The sequence below is a fragment of the Nicotiana tomentosiformis genome, chromosome 8, assembly GCF_000390325.3.
Source record: "Nicotiana tomentosiformis chromosome 8, ASM39032v3, whole genome shotgun sequence".
NCBI classification, from domain to species: Eukaryota; Viridiplantae; Streptophyta; class Magnoliopsida; order Solanales; family Solanaceae; genus Nicotiana; species Nicotiana tomentosiformis.
Genome location: NC_090819.1, coordinates 72720876 through 72744589, shown reverse-complemented (window position 1 = coordinate 72744589; position 23714 = coordinate 72720876). Strand labels below are relative to the sequence as shown.

General features: G+C 39.7%; 1 protein-coding gene and 1 long non-coding RNA gene across 5 annotated transcripts; one reads left to right on the top strand and one right to left on the bottom strand.

The window, feature by feature from the left end:
* Positions 1-286: 286 nt before the first annotated feature.
* Positions 287-9138, bottom strand: LOC104117058 (SH3 domain-containing protein 1-like). Of its 4 annotated transcripts, none has more exons than XM_070182424.1 (10): positions 8705-9134; positions 6758-6871; positions 6260-6329; positions 6025-6173; positions 4930-5031; positions 4504-4698; positions 3965-4027; positions 3662-3796; positions 2476-2550; positions 287-635 (listed from the first exon to the last, which is right to left on the bottom strand). In XM_070182424.1, exons 1-10 carry the CDS (start codon positions 8762-8764, stop codon positions 510-512), a joined length of 1089 nt encoding a protein of 362 aa, XP_070038525.1. In that variant the 5' UTR covers positions 8765-9134; the 3' UTR covers positions 287-509. The 4 variants fall into 4 exon arrangements, with proteins under 4 accessions (XP_070038525.1, XP_070038528.1, XP_070038527.1 ...); XM_070182427.1 differs by lacking the exon at positions 8705-9134 and adding an exon at positions 8660-8679; XM_070182426.1 differs by lacking the exon at positions 8705-9134 and adding an exon at positions 6961-8617.
* Positions 9139-10785: 1647 nt separating this feature from the next.
* On the top strand, positions 10786-16007 carry LOC108948658 (uncharacterized). The gene is made up of 4 exons (XR_001973400.3): positions 10786-11400; positions 13618-13783; positions 13872-14101; positions 14231-16007. It is a non-coding gene; the product is annotated as an uncharacterized lncRNA (long non-coding RNA).
* Positions 16008-23714: the final 7707 nt, after the last annotated feature.

Here is a 23714-nt window from a genome sequence, read left to right as displayed (position 1 = left end):
ATAATACCTTTCTATTAACAGATAAATAATTACATGAATATTCTAAACACATTATTGATAAACGTAAAAGACTAGTAAAGACAAAAAAAAAAAAAAAAGGTAAGTAATTTAAGGTATAAACGTTATTACTGGGTAAAGGCAATCCAATTTTTGGCGTTGGGAAATACCAAGTCCTCGGATATTAACACACATACTTCAATAAACATAGTTCATTTCTTGTCAAAATAGTAATTTCCTTTTGCCCGAAGAGTGAGAATTGCTTGTGGGGTGGACCAAGGACAAGATGGAATTAAAAATCTAAAATTAGTCATAATATTTATTAATTACAAGTGTAAACAATGCATTTTCTTGTATAAAAATTGACTGATCTTGGGACAGCAGCAAATAAAAAACTTGATTATATGTTTGATGCATTTAGATCAGGAGAAAAAAAATAGTAAAACTCCTTAAACACCTATACAAGTGGAAATTTACAAAAGTAGAGCTTGATATAAAGGTAGATTAGCGTTTCATGGCGTGGTATCCTTTTCCACCATTTTGTTTGCTGGTACTTTGTCTGACTTTACAGCATAAGCCGAGGGGAACCATCCGGATTTACCCTTGCATTCTCCCTCGGACCATCCATTTGGAGTTACCTATTGTAATTATATCGGCAATTTAACATATTTTGCTCGCTAAAAAGTAACAATTATCAACAGAACAAAGCAATGAAACAACACAGTTACAATGTCTCAAGTCATGAGCAACGGAATATGTAAAGGATAAGAGGACATATTGTAATAGTTATGATCCAATGTGCAGCCTACAGAACCACATTTCCAAGTGTTGAAGTCCTCAGACGTAAAATGTAGCTTCCCTTCTCCTCAGACTGCGGGACATGGCTTCACGAAATAAATGTATTGTTGCAACCAATTTGAGACACCTAACCAACAACTAAGTTGCAGGGACTCTTCATTTTCGGTGTCACACCCGTGTCGACACGGCATGGGTGTGGGTGTACCGGATTTGGTCAACCAATTTTTGGGTACTTTGACCAAATCGACGGAGAATTCGGAACAAACACAATGACTTCTGAAATCAAAACAAAAGCTAGGGTGAAATTGAAGAAAACGGAATACCTTGTATATAATAATTTCGATGTCAGTCCTTTTCCTTTTATTTTCTTCTCGTATTCTCCTCTTGATCAATATTTTCTCCTTCTCGGAATACATTGTAAGTTTTTCACATGGTGTTTCATAATGTAGACATATTTTTATAATTCTATTTTTATATATTTGCATTATTTTTAGCAAAAACCCCGCACCCGTATCCGTACCTGGATCCGTACCCCAAAATCTTAAAATTTAGATGATAAAGGATCCAACTTCTAGATCCGCACCCGTATCGGACACATGCACCCAAGTCCGAGCAACTTAGACCAACAACATATGGCGCCAATAAACCAGCTCTTGCTGCTGACACTCGTATTCTAATTCTGGCATGTCCCATCAATTAGTCAATCACAGTCGATTTCATTTATGATCCTTGGGGTCATATAACTAGCACCTTGACTTGTCCGCTTGACGCCTGCTATCTCCCACCAGCGCAAAGGCAATTGTAATTCTACCCACCCAGGCTTCGGAAGATGGAAATAATTTTACCGACAACAACAACAACATACCTAGTATAATCCCACAAGTGGGATCTGGGGAAGGTGGAGCGTACGCAAACCTTACCACTGCCTTGTGTAAGGTAGAGAGACCGCTTCCCATAGACCCTCGGCTCGGAAATAACTTTACCTAGTGTCACCTTTTATAACCAGCACTTTTTTAGCTTATCCACACCAATCTTCAGTCATATAGCAGGGGGATCTCAGAAGGTTTATTTGGTTCAGCATATTCAAAAGTTAAAGGCGGCAACTTCAGAAGGGAAAATGTCTAAGCCCCTCACTTGCTGTTGGCTATTTTACACTAAGGAAGGGCGATTGTTAACCTACTATATAATAATATGTCCACAACCAACAGCAGTCTACCACCATATTCGATCTAAATACGGACTTTGTCCTAACATTTAGAAGGATTTGATGAGTCATATTGTTAGTTCCTACAATTACTACTGTTAGAACTGGATAACTGAAAGGGGCATCGACAACGCAAGAGGCCAGTGTCCTGTAGTTTTGGATTTTGACTGATAATGGAGAGATGACAATACCTTACTACAGTTTCGGCATCACTTGTTCTTGCAAAAAAATGAAAGGTTTAATATCTACCCCCATAGTTAGAAAAGCTCTTAGGCTTATGAACATATCGTGGAGCAATAAGTATGCAAGACTTGGAACCAAATGGAAAGTTCTGAAACTGATGTTAAATGCCGTCAAGGTACTCCAGAAAATGTCAACTTAAGCATCCAAAGAACAAAAAATAAGACATGATAGTTATATCAAGCAGCAGTCATATAGGCAGTGTAATGTGCTTAATTAGAAATGAAGATATTTACCTGCCGGACTACCACATAATCGCCAGCCTCTAGACTTAGCTCACCATCTGCTTGGGCATCAAAAGAGTGTATAACCTACCGCCAAAGAATCAAGGAGATCAAAGAATATTGAGATTTTGAGATAAGGGTGGCAAGTGGGCCGGTCCAGGCCCGGGACCGCGGGCCAAACGGGCTAAACGGACCAGGACCGTTTGGCCCGGTTTTAGCGGGCCTGGTCCGGTCTCGTGTGCCGGTCCTATGATTTGGGCCCGTCAGGCCCGGGACCGTTTAGCCCGCCAGGGCCCGGGACCAGCCCGGTCCCTTAGCGGGCCAAACGGTCCCAACGGCTATTTTTAAAATAAAAAAAAATAGCCGTTGGGCTGTCAAAAATAGCCGTTGGCTATTTATAAAATAGCCATTTAACCCCCCCAACTTTGTTTTAATCCCAAACTTTTTATAATTACACTTTTTTCATATTTTCAACTATAAATACCCCATCATTATTTCATTTTTTCCATGAAAGATATTGCCATGATTTTTAATGCTATAATAAAAATATAACGCATTGATTTGAATATATAGTATATAAATCGAATATAGCTTATATATCTTAAAGATGTATATATAGTATAGTATAGTATAGTTCAGTATAGTATATAATATACTATATATACAACTTAAGATATATAAGCTAAATTCGATATACACACACACACACACACACACACACACATATATATATATATCTAGTATATCTAGTATACTATGTATATATAGTATATCTTAAGATGTATATATAGTATATTTTAAGATGTATACTATCGAATATGGCTTATATACTATGTATATATAATATAGTATATATATATTTTAAGATGTATATATAGTATATAAATCGAATATAGCTTATATATCTTTATTACCATTTTTTTTCTCTAACTTCTATAAAATAAAATAAAAAAATAGAAAATATCTGTTGTGCCCGCTTAGGCCCGTTTGGACCCGTTTAGGCCGGGACCGGCCCACTTAACCCGGGACCGTTAGTTCGTGGTCCCGGTCCCGAGCCGGTTCCAGCAATAAGCCCGCGAAGCCCAGGACCGTTTAGGACCGGCCCGCATAGGACCGGCCCACTTGCCACCCTTATTTTGAGAGGACAAAGGAGTATTCTATAGAAGTAAATATGCCAACTCTTTAAAGAGTGCCTTACCTTTGCAATAAAATAGGTAGGACTTTTATCCTCAGCTTTTGGATGCTCAGTTCCATTTGAAGTTGTATCATGCAAAACTCTTTCTGAAGTTGAAGATTGCGGGGATGACCCATTTAGTTGCTCTTCTTCAAGCATCTGACTCCCAGAGAAAAATGTTATATATTTCTGTGATCACCTTGTTTATCTCATTCTGTCTCAAGGTAGAAGTTCACTATTCTATCCAGCTTAGAGAAAACTAAAAATCCTGCTAGAATAGTTTAATTCTCATGATTTGGAGGAAATAAAAGGTTTGAATCTACAGACCTCAGAATGCAACTTCTCCAAAATGGCAACAACATTCTGATGATAAGATCTTTCAGCATCGACCTGCAAGCTAAAATCATTTTTAGATAAAGAGATACAGATTTCAACTGGAAGTGATCCGTGCAGAGAAAAAATAATGCAGACAAGAACATTAATATATTAATAGGGAAGAAAAGTAGAAAGCAACGATATAAGTGTTCTCAAGCTAAACAAAATAACTAAGTTCGTAGGGATCTCCAATTGCTGAAGATCAGTCAAGTGGAAATCATGAAAAGGTCATTACAACCGATAGGATTCATTTTATTAACACATTCAGAATTGAAGGGAAAATTTGATTATGACTAGGTATCCCAGATATTTGAGTTTCATATATATGTCATTGTGTTCTTTCATTTCAAATGACCGAAGTTAGCAAATAAAATTCCCAAACATAAATTTATCAATTTAAGGTCATTTTACTAAGCAGTTAAGGTTACCCAATACACATTGTGATGTCAGAACATACACGAATTGAATGAAGAAAGAGAAACCAGCAATACCATGGTAAGAAGCTTTTGGAAAGTAATCTGCTGCTGGTCCTCCTCAACAGATAACATGGCATCAGTTGCTTCTTTGCCAAGAACCAACACCGAAGATTTGAGCTCCGACAATCTTGTTTCTGCATTTTTAAGCTTTGCCAAACTTTCAGTAGAAGCATCTCTAAACTTTGATTGGCGTCTTATCACTTCGGCAGCCTAAAAAGAGCAGGGGAAGCCACTTAGAACTACCAGAATTCTTGCATGAATTGATTACTACCTCATTGAAAAGGGTGTAAAGATCGGCTGATTGTAGGGGTACATTCCTTGGTGATATATGGGACAGATCCCTCTGTTTCCTTACTCTCTTTTTTTAAATAAACAAGCTTTTACACCAGCCCAACCCATCAACCCACCCGAAAAAACAAAAAAAGGAAGGTTGAAAGATACCTGGGCTTCAAACTCCTGGCGCATTCTGTCATAACGGTGAGTCAAATGGCGAGCATCTTCTAAAGGAGCACCGTGTATTAATGCTCTTAACGGCTCACAAACCTACAGCTAAAAGGAAAAATGTTCACACACTATGCGTTCTTGAACCAAGAAATGGCCACAACAACCAAATGTCATTATGCCACATCTAAGACTCATCGAGAAAGAAATACTAGAATGCACAATACATATTAATACTGGAGAAAGGTTCATCATGTTATACCATTTTACAGTTTCACCTACATCACATCTTGGGTTAAAAGCAGTAGAGATTCATACTTCAGGTATCTTGTCATTAGAGGTGTATGACTCATCAATAAAGATCACTTTAGTTCACTATATGAAATGAATTGCTAAAAGCATCTGCAAGTTTTAACCTCTCAGGAGTAGAGTAGATCTCTCCAAATCTAACCATAAGACCCCCAGATAAAATGCTCTCCTATAAGAAAAAATTGTGTGCTTGACCTACTTTAATGCATCATATGATATGTCGAGGATACCTGACTATTTGTTCTTGTTTTTTTGTTTAGACATCAGAAACAGATAGCTTTGCGCTTGAATTATCATATTCTGCCAGGCACATAATACATTCAAGTTTTAAAAAAATGATTAGACCTTGGTTCTTTTTTTGTTTTTGTTTTTTGATAATGGATTAGACCTCGGTTCTTACTGATACATTAATCTTTTTGCATTGCACAAAGAGTGAGAAGTGCATTATTTTGGACCTTATGCATGTCTGTGTTTGTTTTATGCTGTCTAGATGGTCTCTAGAGATTCTTCCTTCTAACCTATCCATCATTATTGTATATATCTTAACATCAGAAAGCATATTGTCTCCCACAACAACAGGTAGGCAACATCTTTCATAAATTAAGCAAGCTTCTGATTCCCTCTGCAGCACATCACAACTCCCATTGCAAGAAAATGGGGCAACATAGTAAAAATGGTGGGAAAAGACTGAAAAATGACCTTCAATCTACACAACAATAATAACCTTTTTGAGGGAAATCATTTGGAGCGGATATGACTGTAAAGCTAAACAAGCATAGATCTAACCTGTTGTCCAAAAACTCCAAGCATAATTTCCCTTTGATCTTCCATTGCAGCATGTGAAGTACCAAATTCCACGGCAATCCTTGGCAAGGTAGACGGACCATTTTGATTCTCACTCCCATATTTACAACAATTCTCGGACAACTTTCTAGCTGCAAGATCAAGCTGAAAGTTGAGACTTCCATATAACATGCTAAATAACAGAAGCAACATAAGATATGGATGGAGGTCCACAGACCTATCTCCATTTGTTTTTTACTCGTTGATAAATATCCTTCTACACCCCGAACAATATCCCTCTGGAAATGCTGTTAAGCACAAACGCAGCAAGTTAGTTTTGTGATCCATATGCTGCTACCAAGAGGACTATCTTTAATAGAATTTTTTTAACAGGAATCAAAGGATCAGTAAATCTATTCCACCCAAAATGGGAAGGGGTTAGGGTTATGAACTTAAAAGCTGATAATTGAGTCGATTCCATGAGTATAAGTTCATTCAATACCGACCAAGCCGAAATAGGGTTATACGCATCCTCATTATGAGAAGGGGTCATTCGGGCCTATCTAAATAGATACTATGTTTACGTATGGATCCCCACCTGCATTCCATTTAGGATTAAGAATACGCATCACCGGACCTGCTTTTTACATCTCTATTGGGACCCTATTTCACCTCTTTGAGTTTGAGGACTTTATTAATAGACAAAAAACCATTAACAAAATTGTATTGGTGTTACCTTTGCAGCCCTTGTAGACATATATAAGTCTTGAAGCCGCTGATGAATCTCTAGCTCTGCTTCGTCAACCATCACAGATTCATGGCCCAAGTGCCCCAATTGTCTCAAAATAGCCTAATAAAAAGCAGAATATGAGTTCTTTCATAACAGATGATAAGAACCTACATAAGCTATCTTCATTGAACTATGTTGTAAAGAACTACCATTCTGGTCTGACCCAAGCATATGATCTCACAAGTCTGGACTTTACTTGTTTAATATTGAACTTGAGTTGAGAATTTGGGTCCAGCTACTTATGCAATAACCTTGGCTCAGATTCATAGATAAGCCAAGAAAGATAGATCGCTAACAGTAACAAGCAAAAGATATTCTAGTAATACTACCTACATGTAATAAACCCATTTTGCGTAGGGTTCTTTCTACTTCATTGCTAAACCTTAGTTCAATAAAAACTGCTTCTTGTATTATTACATACATATTTTCTTTTAGTATATAATCAAGGTCACAAATTCCAACTTAAAACAGCAAACATGAAATTATTATCGAAATCGAGGGGCTTCAATCTACGTTGCGCGGACTCTTCGATTTTGGTGCCGTCCCCGTCCCGATACGGGGACGGGAGCGGGAGCGGGATATGTCCCGGATTCGGTCAACTGACTTCGGAAACTTTGACCGGAATCCATCAACAAATTTGGGAGAAAAGTTGAGATTTTTGATTTTGAGAAATCAAAAAATAAAACAGATTTAGGAGAATGAAAGAATAATGTCCATGTTGGAGAATGAAAATGTAAGTTTTTCATAGAATATCTCCCAAAATTTACAATGTTTTTATAGCTCTATTTTTTATTAGCCGAATCCCCGCACCCGTATCCATATCCGGATCCGCACCCCCGAATCTTAAAATTTAGATTTTGCCGAATCTGATACTTGGATCCGTCCCCGTATCGGATACCCGCACCCGAGTCCGAGCAACTTAGGCTTCAATCCCTTTTTTTTTTGGGCCTAAGGGCCTCTTGCCCTACCAACATACCAGAGGCTTTCGGGGCTTACACCTCCCTGTTAAGTACCTAAATAAGGCTTTTCGGGTAGGAAATAAAAGGGAACTAAGGGTACCAAGCAACAGGAGGAGAAAAATAATTACTTTGCCAAATGGAAGTAAATCAAACAAGTTCCCTCCTCATTCCCCCGCCCCCTCTACTTACTTGCTCCAAAGATAACTAATTTTACTCATAGCATTTAATAGAGACCATGCAATTAATGATACTTCAACATGTTTGGCCAAAAGCATAACTCGAAAGTTTCCCGGGAGAATCACCCTTTATCTATTATAGGGTAAACCTCCATCCCCCAAAAGCCCCTAGCAAGGAGAGTAACAGTGGCCCATTCCTACTTCTCTCTCTTGTTGACTCAAACACCCCATCCATATAGTTGGAGATGGCGCCACTAGGCTGTATGTCCCTCCCTTGACTGGAAAATCACCGGCTTAATTTCACTACTGTCTAGTTCGAGTAGCTTGTTATTTCATTGATAGCACAAGAATGTTATTGCCTTGCTACATGGATCACACAAACGGTTCTTAGACTCGTCATCCTTATACTATCCTCACTGAGCTACTTAGGTAGTTAGGCTCCATTCTTTTCTTTCTAATTCTTAAACATATACTACTATGCTATTGCCTGTTTATAGGAAAACTAAAACGCTGCCCAAAGTCCAAAAATAAATTACACAAACAAAATAATCAAGCAATACAGTAACTCAGAATAAGATGCAATAATGGTAATAAAAATGGAATCTTTATCCATTTAAAGAGGAACAACTTCAGCAACTTGATTAAACCTTAACTACAAAAATTAAAACTTTTCTCTACGACCCAAAAATTAAAAAAACCCTTTGATAACTTACCACTTCTCCTACTAAAAATCATTTAAAAACAAAATAAAACAAAACCTGCTGTTGCTTAGCCACTTGCTCCCTCAATTTAGTAGCTTGTTTCTTTATAGCCTCCATTTAGGTCCTTCCAAGTTCTTCCCACAAGTATGTATTCAAAATCTTGAGGCAGACCCACTAAAATACAAGCAAAAGGGTACTCAAAAAAGGCAAAAGAAAGGTGTTTTACATTACATGGACTTTGGCCCTTTTCTTGGAGCTAGGAAGAGAATCTATCTTCTTTTTTGCTACAGGTAAAAGTTCGGAAAAGGAACAAACATAACAGAAGAGCAACAACCAATAAGAAAAGAGAAAGTGGGGTTGGCAAGAAATAGATAAAAGGACTATGGGACATAGGAGAAAAGTGTCGGTTACTGCTGCTACTGTTTCTGCACAAATTTAACGCCAAAAGGAAGAACAATAGTGGAAAACAGGGGGGAGAAGAATGTTTGACAGCACTTTTCTTTTTTATATATTTTTTATGTATTTGGTAAACACCAAAATGGCGAGCTGTTTATGAGCCAAAATTAGTCATGAGCAATAGTTGGTCATCTTAAAATGTTACTCCTATTTTCGATAGTTTATAAGTACTGTTTGACCAAATATTTTATGTGATATTGCCGTAAACCAGCATGATATTTCCAAAAGACTTGACATAGTAAAAAATTATGCCTACTTTTTTATGTAACATATTTCTATCAAACACACTAATTATTTATTTTTCATTTTAACACTTCGATGTAACTGCTTAGGTATAAAATCAGCTACTCTGAGCCAATAATATAAGAAGAGTAGAGTGAGTGTGTCAAATTTGATGGGTGGGGCAGCGGGTAATGGGGCAGGGCTGGTCTAATTTAAGACCAGATGGACCAATAGCTTTGGATAGGTGTCACGTGTCTGGTCCATCAAGTTAGGGGTATATGCGTTTCAATACTAAGATCGTATGTACTTTTTTAGCCAAAAGTATAAAGAGAGATAATTTTAAATAATTTCTAATAGTAAAAGGATATTTCAGAACCTTTTTCGAATATTTTATATGATATTGCCTGCTTTAGGTTAAAACTGCATGATTTTTTCCAAAAGACTTTAACAATGTAAAAAGTTATGCTTACTTTTTTATGTCACATTTTCTATCAAACATACTAACTATTTATTATCCGTTTTAACACTTCCATGTAATGTAACTACTTATATATACAATCAGTTACTCTTTTTGTTTCCGATGGATTACATATAAATTAGTTTTAAATGAGTATCTCTTTACATAAGGAATTGAATAAGGAATATCAATTATTTTCATCTTACTTTATACACCCCCCCCCCCCCGGTCACTCTCTGTTCTTTCTCCAATTTTTCTTCTTTTGATGTTCTTAGTGTTTTATCCTTTCATATTGTATAGAGTTTTAATGGAATTCATTAATGGATTTCAATCGTTTTACTATAGAGTTTTACTTTAACAATTTCCGTTCATGTTGCACAATCGGTGTTTGAATTGAAATTGTCAATCAATAAATTTTGAAGGTGTTTGATTCTCCACCATTGACAGCCATTAAAAAGCTTCGAATCTTTGAATTCGAATTTGGATTTTTAAAAATTATTATTTGTTTGGATTGGGTATTATTGTAAATAATTGGGAGTATTCTTTGGAGTTTATATCTCAATTTTGATGGTGTTTGGTGAAGATTAGACTTTGATTTTGGCTGAATTTCAGATTGAAACTCGTAGAAGAAGAAGAAGAAGAAGACATGACATACAATATACTTACGAAATTGTATTAAAATTGTATTTAAGTTATATATATATATATATATATATATATATATATTATTTGAATGTTGTATGAAAGTTGGAAAATAGTTGTATAATGTATGAATCTTTGTATGAAATTTGTATTTAAGTTATAAATACTATCTTTTTACATAAACTTATTGTTATGTATCAAAATTGTATTAAAAGAGAAAGTTTTGATTGGAATTTCAGAGAGGAAGAAGAACAAACCACTTACAAAATATATACAAATCATATACAAAAGACATTGTATAAAAATTGTATGAAAATTGTATTTAAGTTGTATGATGTTGTAGTTGTATTTAATTGGGTAATAATAATATATGAAAGTTGTAGATAAGTTGTATAATATATAATTAGTCGTATGAAATTTATTTTTAGTATGTATATTATTACAGATATATCAAATTTGTATTAAATTTGAATATTCCGACATTTAACTTGTGTGATTAAGGTGATGCATGTCTATCGTGAATGTCTCTAATATTGCTTTCGGTTCTCCTTGTTCCTCTGCCGCCTCCCTCCTGTTCCCCTAATTCAAACAAACCATAGTGGCATTCCCATTAGAGTGAAATGACCACTTTTATTCGTATTTTGCAGATCACTCTTTCATTGAGAAAGTAATTGTGTTTGAACTTATGGCGTTCTTCTTCTCGAGTTGATACGAGTCATCCTGATTATATTGCAAAGTTGAATCCAAGATCCATTCTTCATGAAAGTTTTGAGATAGATGCTGATATATATTGCATTAGAAATACACAACTTATACAATCATGTGTGCGTCTTGCGGATGATGAGCGTCCTCAGATATGGACACTGCCTTTGATGCATTGGTAAGCATCGCCGGAAAACCATGGCAACAACCTCATTCTTGGGTTTTCCTTCTTTAGCAAATCAAGCGAGAAAAGAAGTATATGTGGTACAATAAGGTATAATTGAATCCCCTAATTTATGGCATTAATAATAGATTGTATACGGAGAGACGCGGCAGAGAATATGGAAAGAGGAGAGGAGAGAAAATAGAAAAATGATGTAACTGAATCCCCTAATTTAAGGCATTAATAATTGATTGCATATAAATTGTAAGCAATCCTTGTTTAGAGCGGGTAATATACAAAATTAGGATAATTTTGGTAAATAAATTTCAAAAATTGTGTAGAAATAAAAAAATCTCTTTATTTATTTGATTTTTTAACTTTTGATCCTTTGTTAGCAAAACGACGAGTACAAAGCATATATAGAGTAGATGAAATTTCTACTCTCTACCTCACTAATTCCTTTTCGAATGTCTTAATTTGATATCATTTTTCAAAAGAGTATTTTTCTCATTTCAGACGGATCCACCACATTAGTTGCACGACTTTTTCTTATAAGGATTCCCTTTCATAAAAATCTGATAATCTTTTAATGAAAAGTTGAGTATGACTGACGATAAAGTGACTAGAGTTAGAGATGAAGTGTGAATACTATATATAATTAGAATTGTCATTTCCAAAAGCTATTAGTCATTTTAAAAAAGTAAGCATGTTTTAACATATTTAATCATTTAAAAAATATATTTTCTAGATCTTTCTGTAACAACTAAATTTCGTTCCTGAAAAATAATAATCAAGACAAAAAATATAGCGACAAATATTATATTCAATTTCAAGTGATAGGGTTACAATCTTTAGAATATCTCGAATCTAAAGAGATGTGGTCCTCTGATTCTTCTCCTCACGAATGATGGTTCAAGAGCTTGAGAGTTTGATCTTGAACTTGACGGATTTCAAATTTGCTGTGCGTCACGAACAACTTGAAGCTCGTCACGAACCAAGATTTGTTGTTGGGTTATCACGAACGGAAGATTTGAAGCCGCCCGCTTATGATTTGAATTCGCCTTTGGAATTTGACCACAGACGATGATTGCAGATATGGATGGAGACCTTGATGCTATTCTTAAGAGCTTCTTTAGTCTTTACTTCGGCTTAGTTGCTTGTCCTCTAGCCTTCTCATTTGACCCCTTTATATAGGTGTAGGATGGAGTAGTCTCCAAGAAAGCCCTAGTGGGTCATTGGGCTTGAAGCTCATGGGCTGACCCATTTGATAGAAGACCAACTATGGGCTAGCCCAATAGAATATTGGACCTTTATTTAAATTAATTTAATTGGATTTAAATAATTGACCCGATCATACTAGCCCATAATATTTATTTTGACTAGTATATATTTAATTTATGATAAAATCCAAATTTCTTATAGATTTAAATTTAGTAAAATTTTAATTGTCTACAAATAACCCTGCTTTAAGGCTTGTCCGGTTGTAGGCTTGTCGAAGTCAAAGAGAATACTTGAAGCACTAAGGAAAACAATGTCCTTTTATGAATCACTTAACCAAAGATGTACCAAAGTGAACCATCTTATTTTGTTCTCCATTTCAGGGAAGAATTTAGTTGCGACATCTACGTCGGTAAATTATATCATGATAACCACATTGCATCTTGACTGCTTACATGCTATGCGAATTAACCATAAATGTGAAACTAAGCAGTAGTATTACCAAACTCCTAAAATAACTCGGCATGTCGCACAAGTAATTTTAGTCCAAAATAAATTATAAAAACAAAGGGATGAACTTAAATTTATTAAGTCAAACCCATTTTATGTAGGACCAAGTAAAGACTAGCAAATTTGGTTGGAATTCTCCTGCACTTTTTGAACCAAGAACACTTCCCTTTCCCGACTCATAATTGCCTCATATTTATTTTTGTTACTTTGTAAGGCTTCCCAAATCCTGATCAACAAGGAATTACTCTTTCCTTGAAAGGAAAATTCTTGTAGGTCAAGAAAACACAACCACCTTGAAAAAGCTATAAATAAAAGTGTTCCCCTAGAATTCTTCATCAATGCTTCCTGCAATTCTCTTTTTCCGTGGGCAAGAGTTTTGGCTTGGGAAGATTACTTATCACTTTTGGCCTCTTTCTTTCCTACGTTTGCAATGGCTTCCTTTTCTTATTCTTTTTGTAAACCATAAACTTCAATGATTGTACAAGAGGAATATGCACTTCCTAAGACTGCTAGCCATAGCCTCATAAAGGGGAGTGTGTAATTTAATTGCTATGGTTGCAAAATAATGTTTCAATCTGATGATTTTCTTCTTTGTTGCAGAAGCTGTCCGGGACCGTCAGCTTTGCACGTCTGTGGAAAACAATTCATATCTCATTGTAGGTGTAGGAGCGTCGAAATTGCGAGCCGTTAGATTTTCCGAAAACTGGACACGAAGTTCTGCAATATATCAAAGTTTTGAAGCAAAATTCGCTCTGTACTGTCTCAGGTAAATTCTTAAATATTCACTTAAGATTCTGTCGTGCTCGATTTCCAGCTTTGCGCGTCTTCACCGAAAAATTCATGTCTTGGTGTAGGGACGTCGAAATCACGAGCGATTTAGTTCGACGGAAGCTAGACTTTCAGAGCTACGATATGTATGAGGATCACAATCAGATTATCCCTAGATCTTCCCAGATATTTATCAGAATTCAAGAAACAAGTTTCGACATGCCGGTTTATTCAGCTTTGCGTGCTCTCGTCGAAAAATTCATATATCGAGATAGGAGTGTCAGAATCGCAATCCGCTTGTTCCTGTAAGAACTAGGTTTCAATACCTACATTCACTCCAAATATGGAAGCTCAGCACACTTTGGAACGATCCAGACAATTATTTGAAGTCGACACTACAATCTGCACAATGTGACTTGGGCAGCATATCCTCTTTGTTTTGCAGCTTCGGCAAGAGAAAGATTTGGGCGTCCCCATCCTTGTGACTTTGGCGACAAAAGTACATGAAGGATCTCTCTTTGCAGCCTTTGGTGAGAAAGTCCATGGAACATCCTCATCATTGTGGCTTTGGCGAACAAAAATTTGGCATATCCACCTTCCAGATCAAGGATTTGGAGGAAAATAATTTGAGGCATCCAGCTTTCCGATCGATATTTGGTGAGAAATCAATTGGGTGTTCATCTTCCCTCTTCATGATTACAATTCGCCCACTGTCTCTGCCTTAGAGAGGAGGTTCACCTCTTCTTGTAGTTTGGAAAAGACGTACATGCATGACAAGTTCTCCATCCCAGGTCAAGCGAAGAAGTGGACGATCACCACTCACTTTTTGTAGGCAAAGAGGTGCATGGACCATCCCATTCATCGATCCTTTGTATTGCATTCCTTTTTTTTTTTTTTGTAGGTTTATGAAGGAGCGCATGCAAGCGGTCTCAATACAAGACCAAGAAGAAGCATGTGATGTCAACATGATTGGCGAAGAACCGCTCAGTGTATACTTTTCTAGTAGCTTGGCGGAGAGGCATTCCCTTTGTTTGCAGCGTTGTTAGAGCAAATACATGTATATCTCATCCTTACGGCTTGGACACTTAGAGTAGCCCTTTCCAACCTCGGCGAGCATGTGTGTGCACAACTTTCTTCAACTTTGATGACGAATCCACGGAGCATCCTCCCCTTGCATTTGCCTAAAGAAGCACCTTAAGCCTCATATTCTTGAGGTCTGGCGCAGACGTTGATGGAGTGTTCTCTGTCCCAGATTTGGCAAAGAAGTACATGAAGCGTCCCCTCATTGAGGCTTGGCGAGGCACTTGAGTACTATTTCTGCAGCTTTTGTGAGCAATTGCTAAGCACATGAAACATTCCATCTTTCAACCTCTTGGAACCACCTCGTCTCGCAGCTTGGCAGAAGTACATAGAGTGTTAGAACCTTCAGGATTTGGCATGGAACCACATCCTCTTGCAATTTGGAGAAGAAGTCAATGGAGCGCATACGCTTCAAGCTTTAGCATAGAACAACCTCTTCTTGCAACTTGACGAAGAAATCCATGGAGCATCCTATCCTTCAAGCTTGTGGCGGCGAGTTATATGAAGTGCCTCAACCTTCAAGATTTGACGTTAAACATCCTCTTTTTGTACCTTAGAAAAGAAGTTCATGGAGCGTTCTTCTCACGACTTGACGAAAGAACTCGTGGAGCATTTCTCGCAAAGAAGTACATGAAGTGCCTCCTCCTTATGGCTTGCGTCTTGCGAGACACATTAAAGTATCCTCTCTTTTTTGTAGCTTGGTAAGTATGCGGAGCGTGTGCCCCCAACCAGAGTAAGTAGATCCATGATGCACCAAGATTCATCTACTGTGAAGAATTTTATGCAAGTAGATCGTTGAAGGGAAATCGCTCATTCATCAAAGGCACATACTCAAACTTTTTTGTATGAAGCTCATCAAAGCATCTCTCGTGGTAGTTGGAGGTATTTCGAGGAAGGAGACTTCTCATATGTCGAACCTTTTACCAACACTGAAAGGAATATGGAAAAACAAAAAGTCGCACAAACTTGAAAGAGGCATTCAAGACACGTCGACTACATTCTTCGGCTTCAATTAAATTCTATGATTTAGGCCTTTTTTTATAAGATGATATGTAACAACTTTTACCCCTTTTGTAATGATCCGCCCGGTCGTTTTGAAAATAATAATCCTGATCCCTTATTTAATGTTTCCCCCGCATCTATTTCTGCTATTGTGACTTGTCGGGAGGCTTCGTTTTTGTTTTTGGAGTGTTCCGGGACACTTAGTCCCTAAAACGGGAGCTTAAGCCTTAGGATTTGGACCGTAGTCGGAACTGTGTGAAGACGACTCCGGAATAGAATTTCGTCGGTTTAGTTAGCTTCGTTAGGTAATTTTGGGTTTAGGGGCGTATGCGGATTGTGTTTTGGAGGTCTGTAGCTTATTTAGGCTTGAAATGGCGAAAAGTCAATTTTTTTTTGAGATTTTGACTAGTAGTGGACTTTTTGATATCGGGGTCGGATTTTGATTCCGGAAGTTGGAGTAGGTCCGTAATGTTGAATATAACTTGTGTGCAAAATTTGGGATCAATCAGACGTGATTTGGTTGGTTTTGGCATCGGTTGTCGAATTTGAAAGTTTCAAGTTCTTTAAGTTTGAATCGGAGGATGATTTGTGATTTTAGCCTTGTTTGATGTAGTTTGAGGGCTCGACTAAGTTCGTATGGTATTTTAGGATTGGTTGGTATATTTGGTTGAGGTCCCGGGGGCCTCGGGTGAGTTTCGGGTGGTTAACGGACTTGGAATGGAAGTTAAGAAATTTTTGAAGTTTGGTCTTTTGCTGGTATGATCACACCTGAGAGGGTATTAGCTGCAGGTGTGAGGCCGCATGTGCGGTAGGTTGAGCGCAGGTGCAGAAGGGATAGATATCAGCAGAGGTTGCAGGTGCAATGGTTTCTCCGCACTTGCGATAGCGCAGATGCAGACAAGTGGTCGCAGAAGCGGAGGCAGCCAAGGCTAGTCGTTTTCACAGGTGCGCCTACATTTTTTGTACCAGCGGGTGCGCAGGTGCGAGCTCAGGCTCCGCAGATGCAGAAATGCCTGGGCAGTGTTTAAAACTGAAGGGCGTCGTGATTTTTGTCATTTTGGACTTTGCAAACTCGGTTTAGGGCGATATTTGAGAGCATTTTCGAGGCATTTCTTGAGGTAAATCCCTTGTGCTTATTTTTGATTAATAATCTTGCTTCCCCATTTATTTTTTCACCTAGTTAGTGTGTATTTAAGGTGAAATTTGGGAGTTTGAGGCTAGGGATTTGGAAAGTTTGAATTGTGGATTTGAAGGATCATTTGGTGTCGGATTTTAGTAAATTTGATATGGTTAGACTCGTGAGTGAATGGGCTTTCGGATTTTGTGACTTTTACCCGATTCTGATACGTGAGTCCGGGTCGACTTTTTATGACGGATTTCGGAATTCTTATTAAAATCTTGATTTCATTAATTAGATTAGTCTATTATAGTTGTATTTATGATGTGTAATTATTTTGGCTAGATTTGGGCCATTTGGAGTCGGATATTCATGGAAAAGGCATTATTACCGATTGATTGAGCTTGGTTCGAGGTAAGTGACTTGTCTAACTTTGTGTGAGGGAACTCCCGGTAGGATCTGTATTGTTTTTGATATGTGAGCGCCGTATACGTGAGGTGACGAGTACGTACACGGGCTAATTATGTAAAAACCAGATTTTCTACTAAGTAATAACCTGATTTCTTTCTTATTTGAGTTTCATCAGCATGTGTAGTATCCTGCTAGATTAGAATAGCATGTCTACTTGCCTTAACTATTTACTTGAACTACGTGCAGCATATTTAGTGAATTTACATATTTTTCCTTAAGTGGTACTTGGGTTGAACTGTAAAATTTCGTGTCGTGACTATTGAATTCTATTGTTTAGCTGCATATTTACTTTAGGACTACGGAACGGTATTCCGGGAGATCCCCCTGTACTGTATATTTACTTTGGGACTACGGAATAGTATTCCGGGAGATCCCCCTGCACTTTTACGTTTGGAACTACGAGACGGTATCTCGTGATATTCCCTGTTGTTATCTCTGTGTATTGAGTTGTTGTCTTCTATGAATTCATTCTTTGTTAAATTTCAGCACTTATTTTACTGCAATATTTCATTCTGTCTTAGTTTATTATTTATATACCAGTAGGGCTCTGACCTGATCCCGTCACTACTCAACCGAGATTAGGCTTGGCACTTACTGGGTACCGTTGTAGTGTACTCATGCTACTCTTCTGCACATGTTTTGTGTGCAGATCCAGGTACTTCTTATCAGCCCCGCTACTAGCTGAGAGTGTTTATTGTTGTACGGAGACTTCAAGGTATATCTGTCGCGTCCGCAGACCTCGGAGTCCCCCTCTATTCCCTCTTATGTCATTACCTTCCTTACTTCTGTTATTAGATTCTGGTGTATAGAGATACTAGTTTTCTTATGTAGTTTGTGATTCACGATGTTTCGGGTTTGGGATTTCTGTGTATTTTTGAATAGTTGGTTATTGTACATGTCATGCGGCATGGTACCTAGTTATGTTGTTACTGCTACAGTTAATTGTTAAATTTATGTTTTCATTTTATTATTTCGCAAATATTATACTTACCTAGTCGTAGTGACTAGGTGCCGTCACGGCATCATACGGAGGGGAAATTTGGGTCGTGACAAGTTGGTATCAGAGCTCTAGGTTCATAGGTATCGTGACTCACAAGCCGGTTTATTAGAGTCTCGCGGATTAGTACGGAGACGTGTGTACTTATCTTCGGGAGGCTATGGAACTGTTAGGAAAATTTCACTACTTTGATTCCTTATCGTGTGAAAATTTTTTACTTCAAAAATTCTAAACTTCTGTATTCTATTCTCTCACAGATGGTGAGGACACGTACAAGCGGATCTTATGACCAGACACTCGCACCCCTTTCTAGAGCTGCGAGAGGCCGGGGCCGGGGTAGAGGCCGAGGATGTCTGCGTGGTGCAGCCAGAGCACCCACATGAGCTGCTACAGAGGAGCCCCCAGTAGCTCCATGTGGAGGGCAGACACCTGAGGTACCTGTTTCTGCACCAGCCCTCCAGGAGACTCTAGCCCAGTTTCCGAGCATGTTCAGCACCTTAGCTCAGGCTGGATTGATTCCACTTGCTCCTGCCACATCTCAGTCTGGGGGAAGAGCACAGACTCCCGTCGTCGGTACTCCAGAGCAGCGGGTTCAGGTCGAGCAGGTTCCAGAGATTGTACCAATACAGCCGGTAGCTCCAGCTCAGCCCGAGGTTAGGGCAGCAACTTCTGAGGTGGAGCAGCTCAGACTTGAGAGGTACAAGAAGTACCACCCACCTACCTTCAGCGGATTAGCTATAGATGATGCTCAGGGTTTTCTGGAGGAGTGTCATCGTATTCTCCGTACTATGGGCATAGCGGAGATGAGCGGAGTTTATTTTACTACATTCCAGCTTAGAGGAGCAGCCTATCAGTGGTGGCGTGCTTATGAGTTGAGTAGTCCGGCTGAGGCAACTTCACTTACATGGACTCAGTTTTCGGACATATTTTTGAGAGAGTATGTCTCTTAGAGCCTCAGGGACTCATGGCGCGCGGAGTTTGAGCAGCTGCACCAGGGTGCTATGACGGTGTCAGAGTATGAAGTTCGCTTCAGTGATTTGGCCCGACATGCACCGACCTTGGTTGCCACAATTCGAGAGAGAGTTTGACGGTTTATTGAGGGACTTCACCCCAGCATCCGAATTAGTATGGCCAGGGAGTTGGAGATGGATATTTCTTATCAGCAGGTGGTAAGTACTGCCAGGAGATTGGAGGGTATGCTTGCCCGGGATAGAGAGGAGATGGAGGCCAAGCGGTGTCGAGAGACTGGTTCTTATTCTGGTGCTCGTGCCCCAGCAACTCGCCATGGTAGGGGTTATGTGAGTCGCCCCGTCTATTCAGCTCTTCCAGCTGCCAGTGGTATTCCGGTCCCTTCTAGGCCCTAGGAGCCTTATTATGCACCGCCAGTATCTAGTGTGCCTCCTGCACGGGGTGTTCCTAGCGGCCAATCCAGCAGACCTGGCCCGAGCCAGTCACAGCAGCCACGCCTTCCCAGAGCTTGTTTTGAGTGTGGCAACACTTGCCATATGGTGAGGGATTGCCCCGGATTTAGGAGGGGTGCACCTCCACAGACTTCTCAGCCACAACGTGCTCCACCGGGTCCTCAGGCTATGATTCCAACACTAGCTGCCACCCTACCTGCTCAACTAGCTCGAGGTGGAGGTCGGGGAGGTAGAGGTTGCCCTAGAGGGGGAGGCCAGGCCAGATATTATGCCCTTTCTGCTCGTACAGAGGTAGTCGCTTCTGATTCTGTCATTATAGGTATTGTCCCGGTCTGTCATAGAGATGCGTCGGTATTATTTGACCCGACCTCTGCATATTCTTATGTGTCATCTTATTTTGCCCTGTATTTGGGCGTGTCTCGGGATTCTTTGAGTTCCCCTGTTTATGTGTCTACTCCTGTGAAAGATTCTCTTGTTGTAGACCGCATGTATCGGTCGTGTTTGATTGCTCTTAGTGGTTTTGAGACCAGAGCCGATTTATTATTGCTCATTATGGTGGACTTTGATATTATTTTGGGCATGGACTGGTTGTCGCCCCGTTATGCTATTCTTGATTGTCACGCTAAAACCGTGACGCTGGATATGCCAGGTTTACCGTGATTAGAGTGGAGAGGTACCTTAGAGTATACTCCCAGCAGAGTTATTTCATTTCTTAAAGCTCAACGAATGGTTGAGAAGGTGTATGATGCGTATCTAGCTTATGTGAGAGATGTCAGAATTGATACCCCTACGGTTGAGTCAGTTCCAGTAGTGAGAGACTTTCCAGATGTGTTCCCAGCTGATCTTCCGGCATGCTGCTCCACAGAGATATTGATTTTGGCATTGATTTGTTGACGGGCACTCAGCCTATCTCTATTCATCCACATCGTATGGCTCTTCCTGAATTGAAGGAGTTGAAGGAGCAGTTACACGAGTTGCTTGATAAGGGTTTCATTCGGCCTAGTGTATCACCTTGGGTTGCTCCTGTCTTATTTGTAAAGAAGGAGGATGGTTCTATGTGGATGTGTATTGATTACCGCCAGTTGAACAAAGTCACAGTGAAGAACATGTATCAATTGCCTCGTATTGATGACCTATTTGATCAGTTACAGGGTACCAGAGTGTTTTCCAAGATTGACTTGCATTCAGGTTATCATTAGTTGAATATTCGGGAGCCAGATATCCCGAAGACTACTTTCAGGACGAGATATAGTCACTATGAGTTTCTTGTTATGTCTTTTGGGCTGACAAATGCCCCAGCAACTTTTATGCACTTGATGCACAGTGTGTTCCGACTTTATCTTGACTCATTCATCATTATGTTTATTGACGACATTCTGGTGTACTCTCGGACTCGGGAGGATCATGAGCAGCACCTGAGGACTACACTTCAGACCTTGAGAGAAAAGAAGTTATATGCAAAATTTTCAAAGTGAGTTTTGGCTAGACTCGGTGGCATTCTTGGGTCATATAGTATCGAGTGAGGGGATCCAGGTGGATCCGAAGAAGATTGAAGCAGTGCAGAGTTGTCCCAGATCATCCTCAGCTATAGAGATCCGGAGTTTTCTTGGTTTGGTAGGGTATTACAGTCGCTTTGTAGAGGGATTCTCATCTATTACAACACCTATGACCATGCTGACCCAGAAGGGTGCTCCATTCAGGTGGACAGAGAAATGCGAGGAGAGCTTTCAGAAGCTCAAGACAGCTTTGACTACAACCCCAGTATTGGTATTGCCTACAAGTTCGGGGTCTCATACTGTATATTGTGATGCATCGCGGATTGGTCTCGGCGCGGTGTTGATACAGGATGGTATAGTGATTGCCTACGCGTCTAGACAGCTAAAGGTGCATGAAAAGAACTATCTTGTCCACGACCTTGAGTTAGCAGCTATTGTTCATGCCTTGAAGATTTGGCTGCATTATTTGTACGGTTGTCCTTGTGAGATGTACACCGATCACTGGAGTTTGCAGCATCTGTTCAAGCAGAAGGATCTTAATTTGTGTCAGAGGAGGTGGTTGGAGCTGCTTAAGGATTATGATATCACCATTTTGTACCACCCTGAGAAGGCCAATGTGGTGGCTGATGCTTTGAGTCACCGGGCAGAGAGTTTGGGGAGTTTAGCATATCTACCAGCAGCAAAGAGGCCATTGGCATTGGATGTTCAGCCCTTAGCCAACTAGTTTATGAGATTGGATATTTCTGAGCCGAGTCGAGTATTGGCTTGTGTGGTTTCTCGGTCTTCTATTTATGATCGTATCAGGGAGCGTCAGTATGATGGCCCTCATATGCTTGTTCTTAAGGACACGGTCCAACATGGTGATGCTAAGGAGGTCACTATTGGGGATGATGGTGCATTGAGGATACATGGCAGGCTATGTGTGCCTAATGTGGACGGTTTGCGTAAGTTGATTCTCCAGGAGGCTCACAGTTTGCAATACTCTATTCATGTGGGTGCCGCAAAGATATATCAAGACTTGAGACAACATTACTGGTGGAGGAGAATGAAGAAGGACATAGTAGAATATGTAGCTCGGTGTCTGAATTGCCATCAGGTAAAGTATGAGCATCAACGGCCAGGTGGATTGCTTCAGAAAGAGTGGAAATGGGAATGAATCACTATAGATCTCGTTGTTGGACTCCCACAGACTTAGCGGAAGTTTGATGCAGTTTAGGTGATTGCAGATAGGCTGACCAAGTCAGCTCATTTCATTCCTGTGATTACTACCTATTCTTCCGAGCAGCTAGCTCGAATCTACATCTGTGAGATCATCAGGCTTCATGGCGTACCGGTATCTATTATCTCTGACTGGGGTATGCAGTTTACATCATGGTTCTAGAGAGCTGTACAGTATGAGTTGGGTACTAGAGTGGAGTTGAGCACATCATTTCACCCTCAGATGGACGGACAGTCCGAGTGCACTTTTCAAATACTGGAGGATATGCTCCGCGCTTGTGTGATAGATTTTGGGGGTGCTTGAGACCAGTTCTTGCCACTTGCGGAGTTTGCTTACAACAACAGTTATCAGTCCAACATTCAAATGGTACCGTATGAGGCTCTGTATGGTAGACAGTGTCGATCCCCAATGGGTTGGTTCGAGCCGGGCGAGGCCAGATTATTGGTTATGGACTTGGTTCAGGATGCCTTGGAAAAGGTTAAGGTGATTCATGATAGACTTCGCACAGCCCAGTCCAGACAGAAGAGTTACGCGTATCGAAAGGTTCGCGATGTTTCAATCATGGTTGGAGAGCGGGTCTTGCTCCGGGTTTCGCCTATGAAGGGTGTTATGAGATTCGGAAAGAAGGGCAAGCTGAACCCAAGGTTCATTGGTCCTTTTGAGGTGTTGCGGCGTGTTGGGGAGGTTTCTTATGAGCTTGCCTTACCTCTCAGCCTAGCAGGAGTTCATCTGGTATTCCACATTTCTATGCTCCGGAAAAATCACGGTGATCTAGCTCATGTATTGGATTTCAGCTCAGTCCAATTGGACAAAGATCTATCTTATGTTAAGGAGCCAGTGGCTATTTTAGGAAGGCAAGTCAGAAAGCTAAGGTCAAAGAACATTGCTTCTGTGAAGGTTCAATGGAGGGGACAGCCGGTCGAGGAGGCGACTTGGGAGACTGATCAGGATATGCGTAATCGTTATCCTCATCTTTTCACCATTTCAGGTATGTCTCTATGCTCGTTCGAGGACGAACGATTGCTTTAAGAGGGGGAGGATGTAAAGACCCGGCCAGTCATTTTGAAAGTAATAGCCCCGATCCCCTATTTACTATTTCCCCCGCATCTATTTCTGCTATTGTGAC